At 41.8% G+C, this 12655-nt stretch overlaps 3 protein-coding genes across 4 annotated transcripts in view; 2 read left to right on the top strand and 1 right to left on the bottom strand.

Moving 5' to 3' along the window:
* The window catches only part of rbp4 (retinol binding protein 4, plasma), a 170468-nt gene extending 167982 nt beyond the window's left edge, over nt 1-2486 (top strand). Inside the window, exons 1-6 of one of the 2 annotated variants that reach the window (XM_080541517.1) lie at nt 661-721; nt 985-1104; nt 1285-1421; nt 1524-1630; nt 1788-2000; nt 2246-2486. In XM_080541517.1, the coding sequence (XP_080397643.1) occupies nt 1003-1104; nt 1285-1421; nt 1524-1630; nt 1788-2000; nt 2246-2274 (588 nt within the window). In that variant the 5' untranslated portion in view covers nt 661-721; nt 985-1002 and the 3' untranslated portion in view covers nt 2275-2486. Of the gene's footprint in view, nt 1-660; nt 722-982; nt 1105-1284; nt 1422-1523; nt 1631-1787; nt 2001-2245 lie in introns of those variants that run through there. The other variant, XM_080541518.1, reaches the window with a different exon arrangement.
* Nucleotides 2487-2627: 141 nt separating this feature from the next.
* Nucleotides 2628-10949, bottom strand: cep55l (centrosomal protein 55 like). Its single transcript, XM_080541516.1, has 9 exons — nt 10899-10949; nt 10033-10229; nt 7715-7987; nt 5917-5967; nt 5589-5751; nt 4838-5157; nt 4222-4293; nt 3990-4115; nt 2628-3855 (listed from the first exon to the last, which is right to left on the bottom strand). Exons 2-9 carry the CDS (start codon nt 10213-10215, stop codon nt 3646-3648), a joined length of 1398 nt encoding a protein of 465 aa, XP_080397642.1. The 5' UTR covers nt 10216-10229; nt 10899-10949; the 3' UTR covers nt 2628-3645.
* Nucleotides 10950-11562: 613 nt separating this feature from the next.
* The window catches only part of LOC308167860 (myoferlin-like), a gene marked incomplete at both ends in the record, with an annotated part of 28378 nt that continues 27285 nt past the window's right edge, over nt 11563-12655 (top strand). The window contains 3 exons of the mRNA XM_080542338.1: nt 11563-11650; nt 11876-11931; nt 12170-12261. Of these exons, the coding sequence (XP_080398464.1) occupies nt 11563-11650; nt 11876-11931; nt 12170-12261 (236 nt within the window). The remainder of the gene's footprint in view (nt 11651-11875; nt 11932-12169; nt 12262-12655) is intronic.

Raw genomic sequence — 12655 nt, 5'->3', positions numbered from 1 at the left:
GTCAAAACACACACAAGCAGTCATGCAGTAATCACATCACCATTGATTGAATGTATGAATCTAAAGAGGATCTGGACTTTGGGTTGAACTACCAGGTTTCTCTCTTTGATAATGACCCCAAATAGAAAAGTAGCAGTTGATTATGAATTTCCCAACAGTCTCTCCTCTCTGAATTTCAGAGTCTGAAAGGATAGTCTGTGAAGGATAGCAGTTGAAATGGTGCAGTCAGTGAATAAAACTATAACATTTATTTGGCTGTGATTTGGCAGAATAACCACATTGTTGCTCAAGAGAAGTGAAGAAAGTTAAAGAAACAGTCAGCCAGAAAGAACATACAACAACATCTCCTGCAGGGAACAGGGCGAGTCAGAACATGTCTGTTGAACCCTTGGATATGGACGTTAAGAAGGCAAACATTTTTGTTTATTTCTGTCATGCATCATGGACTCCTTAGGACTCCAGATGTTTCTCTTGGCCTCGTCAACAGCTATTTCCTAAGGCATTCAAAGGTGGCGAAAAACTCTTTTTTTTCCTGGGGTCAAATGTGCTGATCACATAAGAACTGCTGCCTGCTGTTACGTAAATGTTTACCCAATGGAAGGGGAGGTTTTTGGGGGCTGACACGTGGGGCAGGCAGTGGTGGGAACCCCACCAGTATATAAAGCGAACCTCTGCCTGAAGAGACACAGCACCTCTGTGAAGCACCTCTTTATTTTATAAGGTATTCACTTACATGGGAAGGGACAGTAGCTTGATATATGTACTATGTTGGTGTTTTATGTATAGATGCTTTTTTTTCCACTTTCAATCACTTTTTCAAGACAAAATATAAATTTTCAACAAAAGTTTTAGTTTTCATCCTTTTGTAGAGCTCACCAGTAATGGAATAGGACACTGGTCTTCAATTTACTGGATGGAATGTACTGGTAATGTTGCTATTTCCTATCCAAAGTTTTTCATGTTTTTGGCTACTGTTCTCCACAGATTCGTCAACAAGGCAGAATGCTGCGGTTCATTGCTGCCCTCTGTGTCCTGGCAACATGCTGGGCACAGGACTGCCAGGTTTCCAATATCAAAGTCATGGAGAACTTTGACAAAATGAAAGTAAGTTGAAAAAGTGCTTAATTTCTGGAATGAAATGTACATTTTTCAATCTCTCATCTTTCTTGATTTCATCTGTAAAACTTGTAACCTGTAAACCTGTAAAAAAAAAAATCTATATAATAGAGCTTTATTTATTCATGGCCAAGGAGAGATTGATAGAGCTTTTATTTAATCTTGCAGTACCAAGGGACGTGGTACGCTGTGGCCAAGAAAGATCCTGTTGGTCTGTTCCTTCTGGACAACATCATTGCTCAGTTCAAAGTGGAAGAAGATGGGAAAATGACTGCAGATGCCCAAGGCAGAGTTGTCATCCTGAAGTGAGTTCAGTTTCATGCCTTATGATAAAACTCAACTTAAACTCCAAATGCAGTCACTTCCACTGGAATCACTAAAATACTGTCCCCTTTCTCTCCGTTTAGCAACTGGGAGATGTGCGCCAACATGTTTGCCACTTTCGAGACCACTCCAGACCCTTCGAAGTTCAAGATGAAGTACTGGGGGGCTGCCTCATATCTTCAGACTGGATGTAAGAAAGGCATAAAACAAATGGTCATGCTGTGCAGAAAATTCCAGTAAACACACCACCCTGTTTATCCCAACTGTTCATTGAACATTGGGGAGATTTGCTGCTGTCAAAAGTGTGTTTGCTAATCATTGATATTGATCTTGTCTTCTCGATGCAGATGATGATCACTGGGTGATTGATACTGACTACGATAACTACGCCATCCACTACTCCTGCAGAGAGATTGACCTGGATGGCACCTGCTTGGACGGCTACTCCTTCATCTTCTCTCGCAATCCGGCAGGACTCAGTCCAGAGGTCCAGGAGGTTGTCACTGCCAAGAAAAGGGAAATCTGCTTCCTTGGCAAATACAGACGCGTTACACATACTGGTAAGATACATATACAATGATATAATACAATGATATACTGAAATGTATATGTATATATATATATTTATACTATATACAGATATACTGTAATATGATATTTGTATGCTGTTGAGAGGTTCATGAGTCAATTTAAGAATTGTATCATTACCGGTAAGAAAACTGTGTTAAAAGATAAAATACCCTTGAATGTGTTTCATGTGTCCTATAAGTGACAAATGTGTGAATACACTATTCTTCTATTGCAGGTTTCTGTAAAAGCAACTCCACTCCATAAGAGAAACATTGTTTGTGCCGACATTCACATAACGAAATAAGACTGTATATATGAATCGAACACTGGCCGGCCCCTCAAGTCGGAGATCTCCTTCAATTCCAAATGGACATCAGAAAGCCACAGCAAATCAGAATGTATAAGGGTATAAGGTAATTGTACGAATGTATGATGTAGTCTTGAACCACTTGTTGAAATAAAAGATTCGCATTGTACTGGTTCAATATCTATTGCCATTATTGTCATCAATGGTCCCAACAAATCAGCAGTAGGGCTGATGAGAGGAGTTGATATAACAGGTATGATAAGAACTTGGATCAGACTACACACCCTCTGGTATAATCACATTTGCTTACTTTGGACACAAATATACTATTTCATTGTCTCCATACAATTGTGAGACAGACAGACAATGGAGACTCAAGTGGTGTGTTAAAAAGACAATGGTTTTAATCTTTATTGCACATTATTGTACAGTGTATAACAAACAGAGGACAAAGACAGAATACAACAGAAAATTAAAAACAACACATATCCAAAATCTCTTAATAATGTAATAACAGGTAAACAGGCAAAAGAAGTGCCACAATGACATAATTATTCAAGTAAATTAGCTTGCAAAAACACTGTCTGAGACAAAGCATGAGAATACTAAAACAGTTCCCATACAGCTAAGTCCTTGCTGTCACATTCCTTAAATAAAGACACCGTAACCTCTTCTTCCCCCGGACAGAGCAGAGCTTCACTAATCCTTTGCCTTAAATAGTTTAATACAATGGTTTACTCATGCAATCTCATTCCAGCTTTAGACCTGGTGGTTTGCAAAATCAGGACTGAGCCAGAAGTTAACCTTAACCATCACCAAAGAAAAAAAGGAAATTGCATGGTAGATATCCACTTCACTGTTATTCTATCAGGGGTGTAATTTGTACAAACAAACAGAAACCTCAACAAATTGCATACATCCACCCACTGAAGATACATAAAAGGCGCTCACAAATCCATAAATAATATTGTTTCTATAGCACACACAACATTTACAGTTACTTAAAAAAGATAAATCAAACTTAATAATTGTATTGTCCTCAATTAAAATCAATGTCAAGAATGTACCTTAAATTATTTATTTTAAAATAAAAAGACAGGTAAACCACCAGGATCTTACAGGACACTTTTCACTCAGAAAACAACAACAACAACAACAACACAGCACAATAGAAAACCAACACTGTCATATATATATACGCATATGTATAAGGACTATGAAAACAACAATCCCTTTTTTATGATAGTATAAAATAATCAACAAATATTTTTGGGGCAGACACATGGAGACTGGACAGCCATATTCCCTAGAGATTTCCCTGAGGCTGTTCAGGTGAAGCAGTAGTCAAGGTGAGCCAGCAGTTCTCTGTGTTGACTGGTGGCGTACAGGGCTCTGCACTGGGGACACTCCAGGAAACTCTCATCCAGGAGGTTGGACACTTTGGAGGGTGATGTGGGACTGGGATCCTCAATGGACATTCTCTCGAACTCGAGCCGGTTGTAAGAGCTGGGCTCAGAGAAGCGAGACTCTTTAGGCTTCTGCAAATAAATACATAAATCACCAACCATTATCTTATCTATCTTATATTACTGTATGTATCAAGGGGGGACAAAAGTGAGACCTCAAACAGGTTCATACATAAAATAAAAAACATTTACAATATTGTACTTACAGCTGACTCCAGTCTTGTAATTTGGTCCCGGGCCTTACGCAGCTCTTTCAACACTTTGTTTAACTGGTGCTGCAGACTCTGTCGATCATACTTCTCGCTCTCAGAGTCTTTGGCCGACATTTGGATCTGTAGGGAGGAGAAACCAAAGCATTGCATAACAGAGTACATCATCATTCCATCGTTTTCAATCAAAAGTCAGTCAGGAATGGTTTTCTTTGGCAAGGAAACATACCTGGTGCTCCAGAATAGATATTCTTCTCTGCTCCTCGTTCTGGCCCAACAGAGTCTTCTGCAGCAGATTCACCTATGGGGAGAGGACTGGTGTTAAAACTTCACACAAAGTAGATCTGAGAAAGTCTCTAATGCAGAATAACAAAATTGAAACTGATGAAATTGATTTAGTATCCCTCAACCCTCCCTACAAGTTACAATAGAAAACCAATCAACGTGTGTTATAATAAATAAAAAAAAGTATAATAAAAATTAAAGGCTTAATTCCAAATTGATCACTGACAGCCAGGCCCAGCCTCTGACACTCCTGCAGAACCTGAGACTATTGAATATCTAGGACAAACCATGTGGTAAAAGACACTGAACCCCAAATTTCTCCCAATGAGTGGGCCGACGCCTTGCATGGTAGCTTGCCGCCATTGGTGTGTGAATGGGTGAATGAGAGGCCATTGTAAAGCACTTTGGATAAAAGGCGTTATATAAATGGATATAAGTGCAGTCCATAATAGCTCCATGTTGCCCTGTGACTGACTAAGTTGGAATTTGTATACGGTCAGGGTCTGGCCTAGCAGTCAATTAGGAATCCAGCTCGCAAGCATCTCCATGTATACATCTACCTGCAGGAGCAGCTCAGCAGACCTCTTCCTCTCCTCCTCCAGCCTGGCATCCATGCTCTCAAGCTCCGCCCTCATTCTGTCAGAGCAGCCCACCAAGCACACGCCCACCGCTTGCCTGCTGCTGAGTCGCTCGGCCTGGAGCTGCTCCCGGGCATCCTCGGCCTCGCGGCAGCGCTCCTCGTACTTCCTCTGGAGCTTTGTCAGGTCGCCCTGGGCCCGTGCCGCCGCCTCCCGCTGGGCCTCCGTGTCCTTCTTAGCCCCCAGCAGGAGCTGGTCATAGTACTCCTGGACCTGGGACAGGGACTGGGTCTTATCCGGTACTGGGGGAAATAAATAGAGTATGGTTAGGCTCTGTGCGTTAACTGATCCTATATGAAGCAGCTAATGTGTCTCATATCAATAGGGACATAATGTGTGTCAGCTGATCTCTGTTCGGCCTTACCATAGACCAGAAATAGGTTAATGACAGACCAAGGAGGCCCTATTAGAGGTCATGTAATTGAAACTAAGTGTACTGACAGTCCCAATAAGCTTTAGAATGGAACTCTCTCAATCACATGGGAAACAAATTTCGGTGTGAAATCAGCCTTTAGAATGTGGATTCAGCCTTTAGAATGTGGATTCAGCCTTTAGAATGTGGATTCAAAAGGTGGAACATTTCGGGACAGGGCTATTTACTCTTACTTAGAGGCAAGCGAGCGCTAAGCCCCCTTTACGGCATAAACTCTCAAGAGGCCCAGTCTTTTTTTACCATCTGAATTGCTTTCTTTTTGTTGTTGTTGTTGTTGTTGTTGGAGAGCTTGGTTGAGCTGCGGCTCCAACTCCAGAGTTCTGGCCATAGTGGCCAGCACCGCCTTCACGTAGGCCTCTCGCTGCTGGTCGTAAATCAGCCACTGCTGGTTCTTCTCCAGGGCCTATTGCACAACAAGGGGGTAAATGCACCGTAAGGGTTCCATTTTACTCCAGTGTTTCATTGTGTGCATTGATTGCACCATGACAGATTGCACCATGACAACAGACAAAGACAGAAACATAATGTACAATGGTAATTACAGTTCTTCTTCACTGGTTCAACTCACATCTCTCAGCTGCTCCTGACCCACTAAGTCTCCAGAGGGGACCTGTCCATTCTGTCAGAGGGGAAACAAGCACAGGGGTCAAAACACACACACATACTGTATCTACATGCTGACTATGTAAACACACACACTCAAAAACAAAAAGGTAAAAAGTCTTATTCTACTACAAACAGCACAATATTCCTGAGGGTTACACAAATCATTGCAACTATAGTGTAACATACAAATGGTAGAGTGTAGTTGGGGGAAATAAAAACACTTGATACCTGACAAAACAAATTCCCTTGACATAATAGAAAATGCCTGTGTGAGAGGAGCCTCAGTTGCTTTGTAAGCCTCATAGCTTCCAGGCTTCTTCTGCAGAAAAACATGATTACAGCTGCTACATTAAATACAAACCACCCACCAGTAGTATACTGCATAAGTTAACCTAGGAGGGCAGGTACAGTGGCTATAGAAAGTCATCACACCCCTCAACTTTTTCCACATTTTCTTGTGTTATACAGACTCAATTTAAAATTGATTAAATAAATAAAGATTGTCATCAATCCACACACAATACCCCAGTCTACAATTGAGAACAAAATGTGGAAAAAGTGAAGGGTTGTGATGACTTTCTATAGCCACTTCAAGTACAATACTGCACCCTCTTAGCAGTAGCCCAGACAGCTTGGGAGGCAGATCCTCTATAAGACCCTACTGCGAACCTCCCTAGAATGGGTCCTCTACTGAGCCATCCCTCGAAAGAGAGAGACTATCATCTCATAATTATATCAGAGCTGACCCTATGGTCACCGTCTGATCCCTGGTAAGGGAGCAAACTGCTCATAACGGCCTAGACGTCTCAATAGGTGATCCTATGTAAGGCTTGTTGATCTTCTCAGGGACGTTAACTCCAACATGAGATGGTTGCGGATGAGATCGTAAGCTTGTCAACTTTTTCCGGATGGACAAGCCATCCTCTGATAGCTACCCTCGGAGACATAAGCGGGGAGTTATGTAGGGTAATACCACGGTAAAAGATCCGTCCTGTACTTTAGCAATGGCATTCCTCCATTCCAGGCTTCCTAAAAAACCTCATGGTTATATATTTTACAAATAAATAAATAAATAAAAATAAAATAGAAATAAATAAATAGAAATTGCTGTTTTAAGAGCTTGGAGTAAATGATTATCACTACAGTGAAAAGTGAAAACTGTACTACTGGTACATAATCTCTGGTATTGCCTCAGTGAGTCAGCAATGTTCAGAGATCAAATACTGCCATCTAGAGTGTAAAATGAAAACTTCACCTTGAGCATCAGGAGCTCATAAAACAGCAATTCCTATGTATCATTCAAATTTATTGAGTATTGATTTTGTCATATTTAATCTGCCGTTTTCACCATCAAATGGAAAGCCAAAACATATATCACTGTAATAGAGGTCCTCAAAATTTGAATACAAGAAATAATTTGCATACTGTCCCACTTAAGCAAATAATATCCCTATTACTCCTCATCCTTTTTCAAATTACTTACCTTTTAAACCAAAACTCAAATTACCTTATTTTTTTATATAACCATGAGGTAATTTTCAAGGAAGCCCGGAATGTTGAAATGCCATTGCTCTAGTACATGACGGATCATTTACCATGGTATTACCCTACATAACTCTGACAGGAAACACATACAGTATACCGTAGGCGTGAACTGACTTGTTCAGCGGGTTGTGGGGGACCACACAATTTCTCTATAACAACGGCTCAGTTCAAACACTATGACAAGTCCTTAACAACCGTCCAACGACACCTCTCACCTGTGCACCAGGATCCTGTTGTTCCAGTGCCTGACAGCGGGCAGATACTGCCACCAGCTTGTTTTTCAGATTCTCTGTCTCCTCCGAGAGGGACTGGAACAGTTTGTCTCTCTGCTCGGCCTCTCTCCTCCTCTGGTCCAGCTGGCCGTGCAGCGACGCCACCACCTCCCCTGCTCCCGCACGCTGCTGCTGTCTCAGGGTCTCCAACTCCTGCTCCTTGGCCATCAGCTGCTGGGTGTTCCTCTCCCTCATCGTCTCCAGTGAAAGAATCCTCTGCAATCAAACAGAATTGGAGACATTACAAGATTGATTTGATTTAACGGTCCATATTATTGCTTTGTTGTATTACTCTAAATTTCAATAGCAACGGTAAAGAGTTATAAACCCCAAATCCTATGATTTTGCGTTAGTCATACTGAAAGTGAAAGTCATTTTATATTCTAACAGTATTTTTATTCATTTATATTTTTTATTCATTTATGTAAAACTGCTTTTAAATATATTTTTTTACTTCACATAAATAATAATAATAATACATTTATTTTATAAGGCGCCTTTCATGGCACTGAAGGTCGCTGTACAACACAGTTACAAAAATACAGTCAAACAGTTAAAAAATGACAATCAAACAATTACAAATTACAATATAAAAAGCAGCAGCAGCAGGGCATTCAATAGTCGGGAGGGTGGCTCAGAGATAAGCCTGCCTGAAGAGGTGTGTTTTGATGTGTTTTGAATGGGTTTATGGTGTCAATGTTCCTAATGTCGGGGGGGAGGGAGTTCCAGAGGCGAGGGGCAGAGCGGCTGAAAGCTCTTGCCCCCATGGTGGACAGACGGGCAGGGGGGACAGTGAGGTTGATGGCGGAGGCTGACCTGAGGGACCGGGTGGGAATGTTGAGGTGGAGGAGGTCGGACAGGTAAGGGGGGGCGAGGTTGTGGATGACTTTGAATGTGTGGAGGAGGATTTTGTAGTCAATGCGTAGTTTAATGGGAAGCCAATGGAGTTGTTGTAGAACGGGGGTGATGTGACTGATGACAGGGGTTCTGGTGATTATACGGGCAGCAGCATTCTAGTTTGTGTGGGGGACCAAAGAGAAGGGAGTTGCAGTAGTCTAAGCGGGAGGTGACTAGAGAGTGGACCAGGCTAGCAGCGCTGTTGGGAGTGAGTGACGGGCGGAGGCGGTTGATATTTCGAAGGTGAAAGTAGGCGGACCGGATGGTGTTGTTGATATGGGTATGGAAAGATAGGGTGCTGTCGAGGACGACACCCAGACTCTTAACCTGAGGGGAGGGAGAAACTAAGGAGTTGTCATTGAGAGGGTGAAACTGGGTTGCTTGGTGAGGGAGGATTTGGAGCCAATGAGTGCTATCTCGGTTTTGTTGCTGTTAAGTTTGAGAAAGTGGGAGGGAAACCAGGATTTGATTTCCTGTAGGCAGGCACAGAGGGAAGAGGGTGGGAAGGTGGATGAGGGTTTGGAGGAGACATAGAGCTGGGTGTCGTCCGCATAACAGTGAAAATGGCAACACCATCAGACTAGTTTATTCATTCAATATCATAGAAACAATGGCACTGGCAGTACTGGTTGTCTAGTTCAAAAACTAGGCCTAGCCTCTAAGGGGGTGGAAGTCGAGAGGGTGGACTCCTACAGGTACCTGGGAGTACAAATTAATAACAAACTGGACTGGACTGACAACACCGAGGCTCTTCTCAGGAAAGGGCAGAGCAGACTGTTTTTCCTGAGAAGGCTGAGGTCTTTCGGTGTCTGCAACAAGCTGCTGCAAATGTTTTATCAGTCGGTGGTTGCCAGCGTTCTGTTCTTCGCCGTGGCCTGCTGGGGTGGAAACAGCTGTGCCAGGGATGCTGCGAAGCTAAACAAACTGGTGAAGAAGGCCAGCTCTGTGGTGGGGACCGGGCTGGACAGCCTAGAGGTGGTGGCAGAACAGAGGATGGGGAAAAAACTGGCGGCCATGCTGGCCAATCCCTCCCACCCGATGTACTGCGAGCTGGCAGGGATGAGGAGCAAGTTCAGCCACAGATTTGTTCTCCCCCGTCAAAGTACAAAAAGATTTGGACAGTCCTTTGTTCCAGCTGCACTCCGACTCTACAACCAGGCCCTGCAGGGTGGGGGAGACCTGGAGCTGGAACTTTTGGAACTTTTTACTTATTGAGCCTCCACTGTTTTATGTATTTTATTGAATGTTTTTCTGTTTTCTGTATTGAATGTTTTCTGCCCTAACTGAGCTGTTTGACAACAAAATGTCCCCATTGGGGACAATAAAGGTTTTCAATCAATCAATCAATATGATTTGACACATACCTCCAGCAGTTTGCTTTTGTCTGAGTCGGGTGGCTTTGCAGTTCGTCTTGAGATTTCATCCACCTTCTTCTTCAGATGAGCGTTTTCCTTTCTGAGTCTGTCCATTTCCACTTCGGCCTTTGAGCTACTGGATTTAAAGCCCAACTTGTTGACAATGGTCTCCTTAGTACCTCTTGAGGCCATTGCTGGAGTGTTAACTAGAAGAAAAAAACAACTGTTTGCAACTGTTACACATAAAAATGATTCATAAAAACACCTATAGTATCTGCATTAGAAAGCCTATGCCTTGATGTCAAGGACATCAACTGACTATTTCAAGCAAGGAAGGTAATCTGAAACGTACAGTATGATAAACAAATCATGTTAAGCAATCATATTATCCTTTTTTTTTTTTAAAATGCCACAGAGATTATGGTTGGTCGACATGTGTACCGTACTTAGTGTTCAATTAGACTGGCTCATGCAATTGAATATTGCACCTGCTGCAGTGATATTGAGGCCTTCGACAGAGAATGACACGCCAAAAATTCAACTGACATTTTAATATTACATATATAATATTATGACATTTCGCCACTGTGCAACCATGTCACAAGCTAAATAGTCCGAGAGTCAAAGACAGTTAGGTAGCCAACATGGCACCGTCTACTAACCTTAGTTATAAACTGCTAACATAGCTAGCAATGGTCAGATGTCTGCTAGCAAAAAGAGCTAGCATGTTTTGTTTCTAACACCACAACAACAACAACCACAATAACTGACTATTATTCAGCCAGTTTATCCATTACGCTCCACTTGAATGTGTTATGAATAACAAAGAAAACATTTTAGACACATACTTTAAATAATTAGAAAACACAACTCACATGTATCCACCTGTATCGAAAATAACAAACTTGGGCGATTGACGTCTGAGTACAAAGTTACAAACGGCTGCTTACACTTACTTCCTTCTTCAAAACAAGTTTGAATGCAGCGCGTCTGACGTCACATCCGGATTTTGGAGCAACCAGTGAGCTCATTCTATTTGTAATGGCGCCTGTCCTCCGCTAGATGGAGACGGAGTATAATATAATCTCTGCTACAACCTTTTCTGCAACTGAGCAGCATCACTGATCATCAATTGCATGTCTCAAAAACGCACAGTTTATGTTGGGGTGGGGGGGGAGGGTTTACTGAGAATGATTTTTTTATGGGATAAAAAACACAAATGTCTAACCTCCGAGTTCACCATGCAACTCTAGAACTTTATTATTATTAGTTACGTATTGTCTTCTCTACTTTTCCACTGATCAGTGTTATGTGGCTGGTCTGTAAACATTGTCCGGTTTTTTACAGAGGATTGCAGCACCGTAGACTGAATCACACACTGCCAGTCCATAAGAAAGCCACACATCATGCCCTCCCTCATTTTTCCTAAATTAAACACGGAGCTATTTCCTCAACTTGGGCTCAGAGATGGGGCGGTGATGATTCAACTGCACGCGACTAGATTTTAACCTTCATTAGTTCATATTTGTGCCTATCATAATGTTGCGGGTTGTGGTAGAATCTGCCAACGGTCTACCTAAAAAGAAACTTGGAAGTCCGGATCCCGTAACGTCTATTATCTTTAAAGGTAAGGACGTTTTCATTGTGTGCAAATCACTCTCTCAGTGTTCTATTGTTTGGATGACAAGGCAGCTCCAAAAGTCATGATTGTCTGCTCTATGTTATTCTGTCATCTTGTAGTTAGTACTACTAATGTAATCTCAGAACAATATGTTAGATGTTAGTGCTAGTATTTTATGTTCAGTATTAATTAACCAATGTTAGGGCACTAATTAAACAAGTCTACTTTCAGATGAAAAGAAGAAAACCAAATCCATTTCCAATGAAGTCAACCCAGTCTGGAATGAAGTAAGTATCTAGCTGTTCACACGGATTAATCTGTTTTTAAAGTTGTTATCCTTTTAGTATAGGCTACATAGATATATTTATTTCACTTTGTTTGTCTAAGGTGTATCACCTCTCTTCCCAGTTTTGTCAGAACTTGTTGTGCCAACCCTGATGTTGTCACTACAGTACTCTGTGTAATATCACCATTGCCTCCATATAGGCTTGATAATATCAACATGTCTGATTTAATGTATTTCAGCTCCTAGAGTTCAATTTGAAGGGTTCTTCACTTGATTCCTCATCATACATAGATGTGATTGTGAAAGACTACGAGACTATTGGCAAAGATAAGTAAGTAGCCCGCAACAGTCGCTCGCCCTTACATGCTGTGCTCATCTTGAGAAACAGAGGGATTAAGGATGGACAGGAAACCATTCCACCCTCTGCTTAGTGGCAGAGTTTATGCCTCCTAAGTGAATCAGAGCAGATAGGCGTCTGCTGAATGCCAAAAATGTAAAAATGTAAAATATAAAGTGCTATGCTCTCTCTGGATGGAGAAGCAAAGGGCTGTGTGGTCTCTAATGAGATTGGGAGAAGTGGCAGTACTTCTAGCAGATTCTAACTTCACATTAGAACTACTTGCCCAATCTATAACAGTGATATCACTGCAATGCATTTCTGGGGTAATGTTTATGGAAAGATAAGTTAGCACAACCCAAGCTATCAGGTACTGATGTCATTGCTT

The sequence above is a fragment of the Nansenia antarctica genome, assembly GCF_963989245.1.
Source record: "Nansenia antarctica genome assembly, chromosome: 11".
NCBI lineage: Eukaryota > Metazoa > Chordata > Actinopteri > Argentiniformes > Microstomatidae > Nansenia > Nansenia antarctica.
This window is presented reverse-complemented; position numbering and strand designations above follow the sequence as displayed.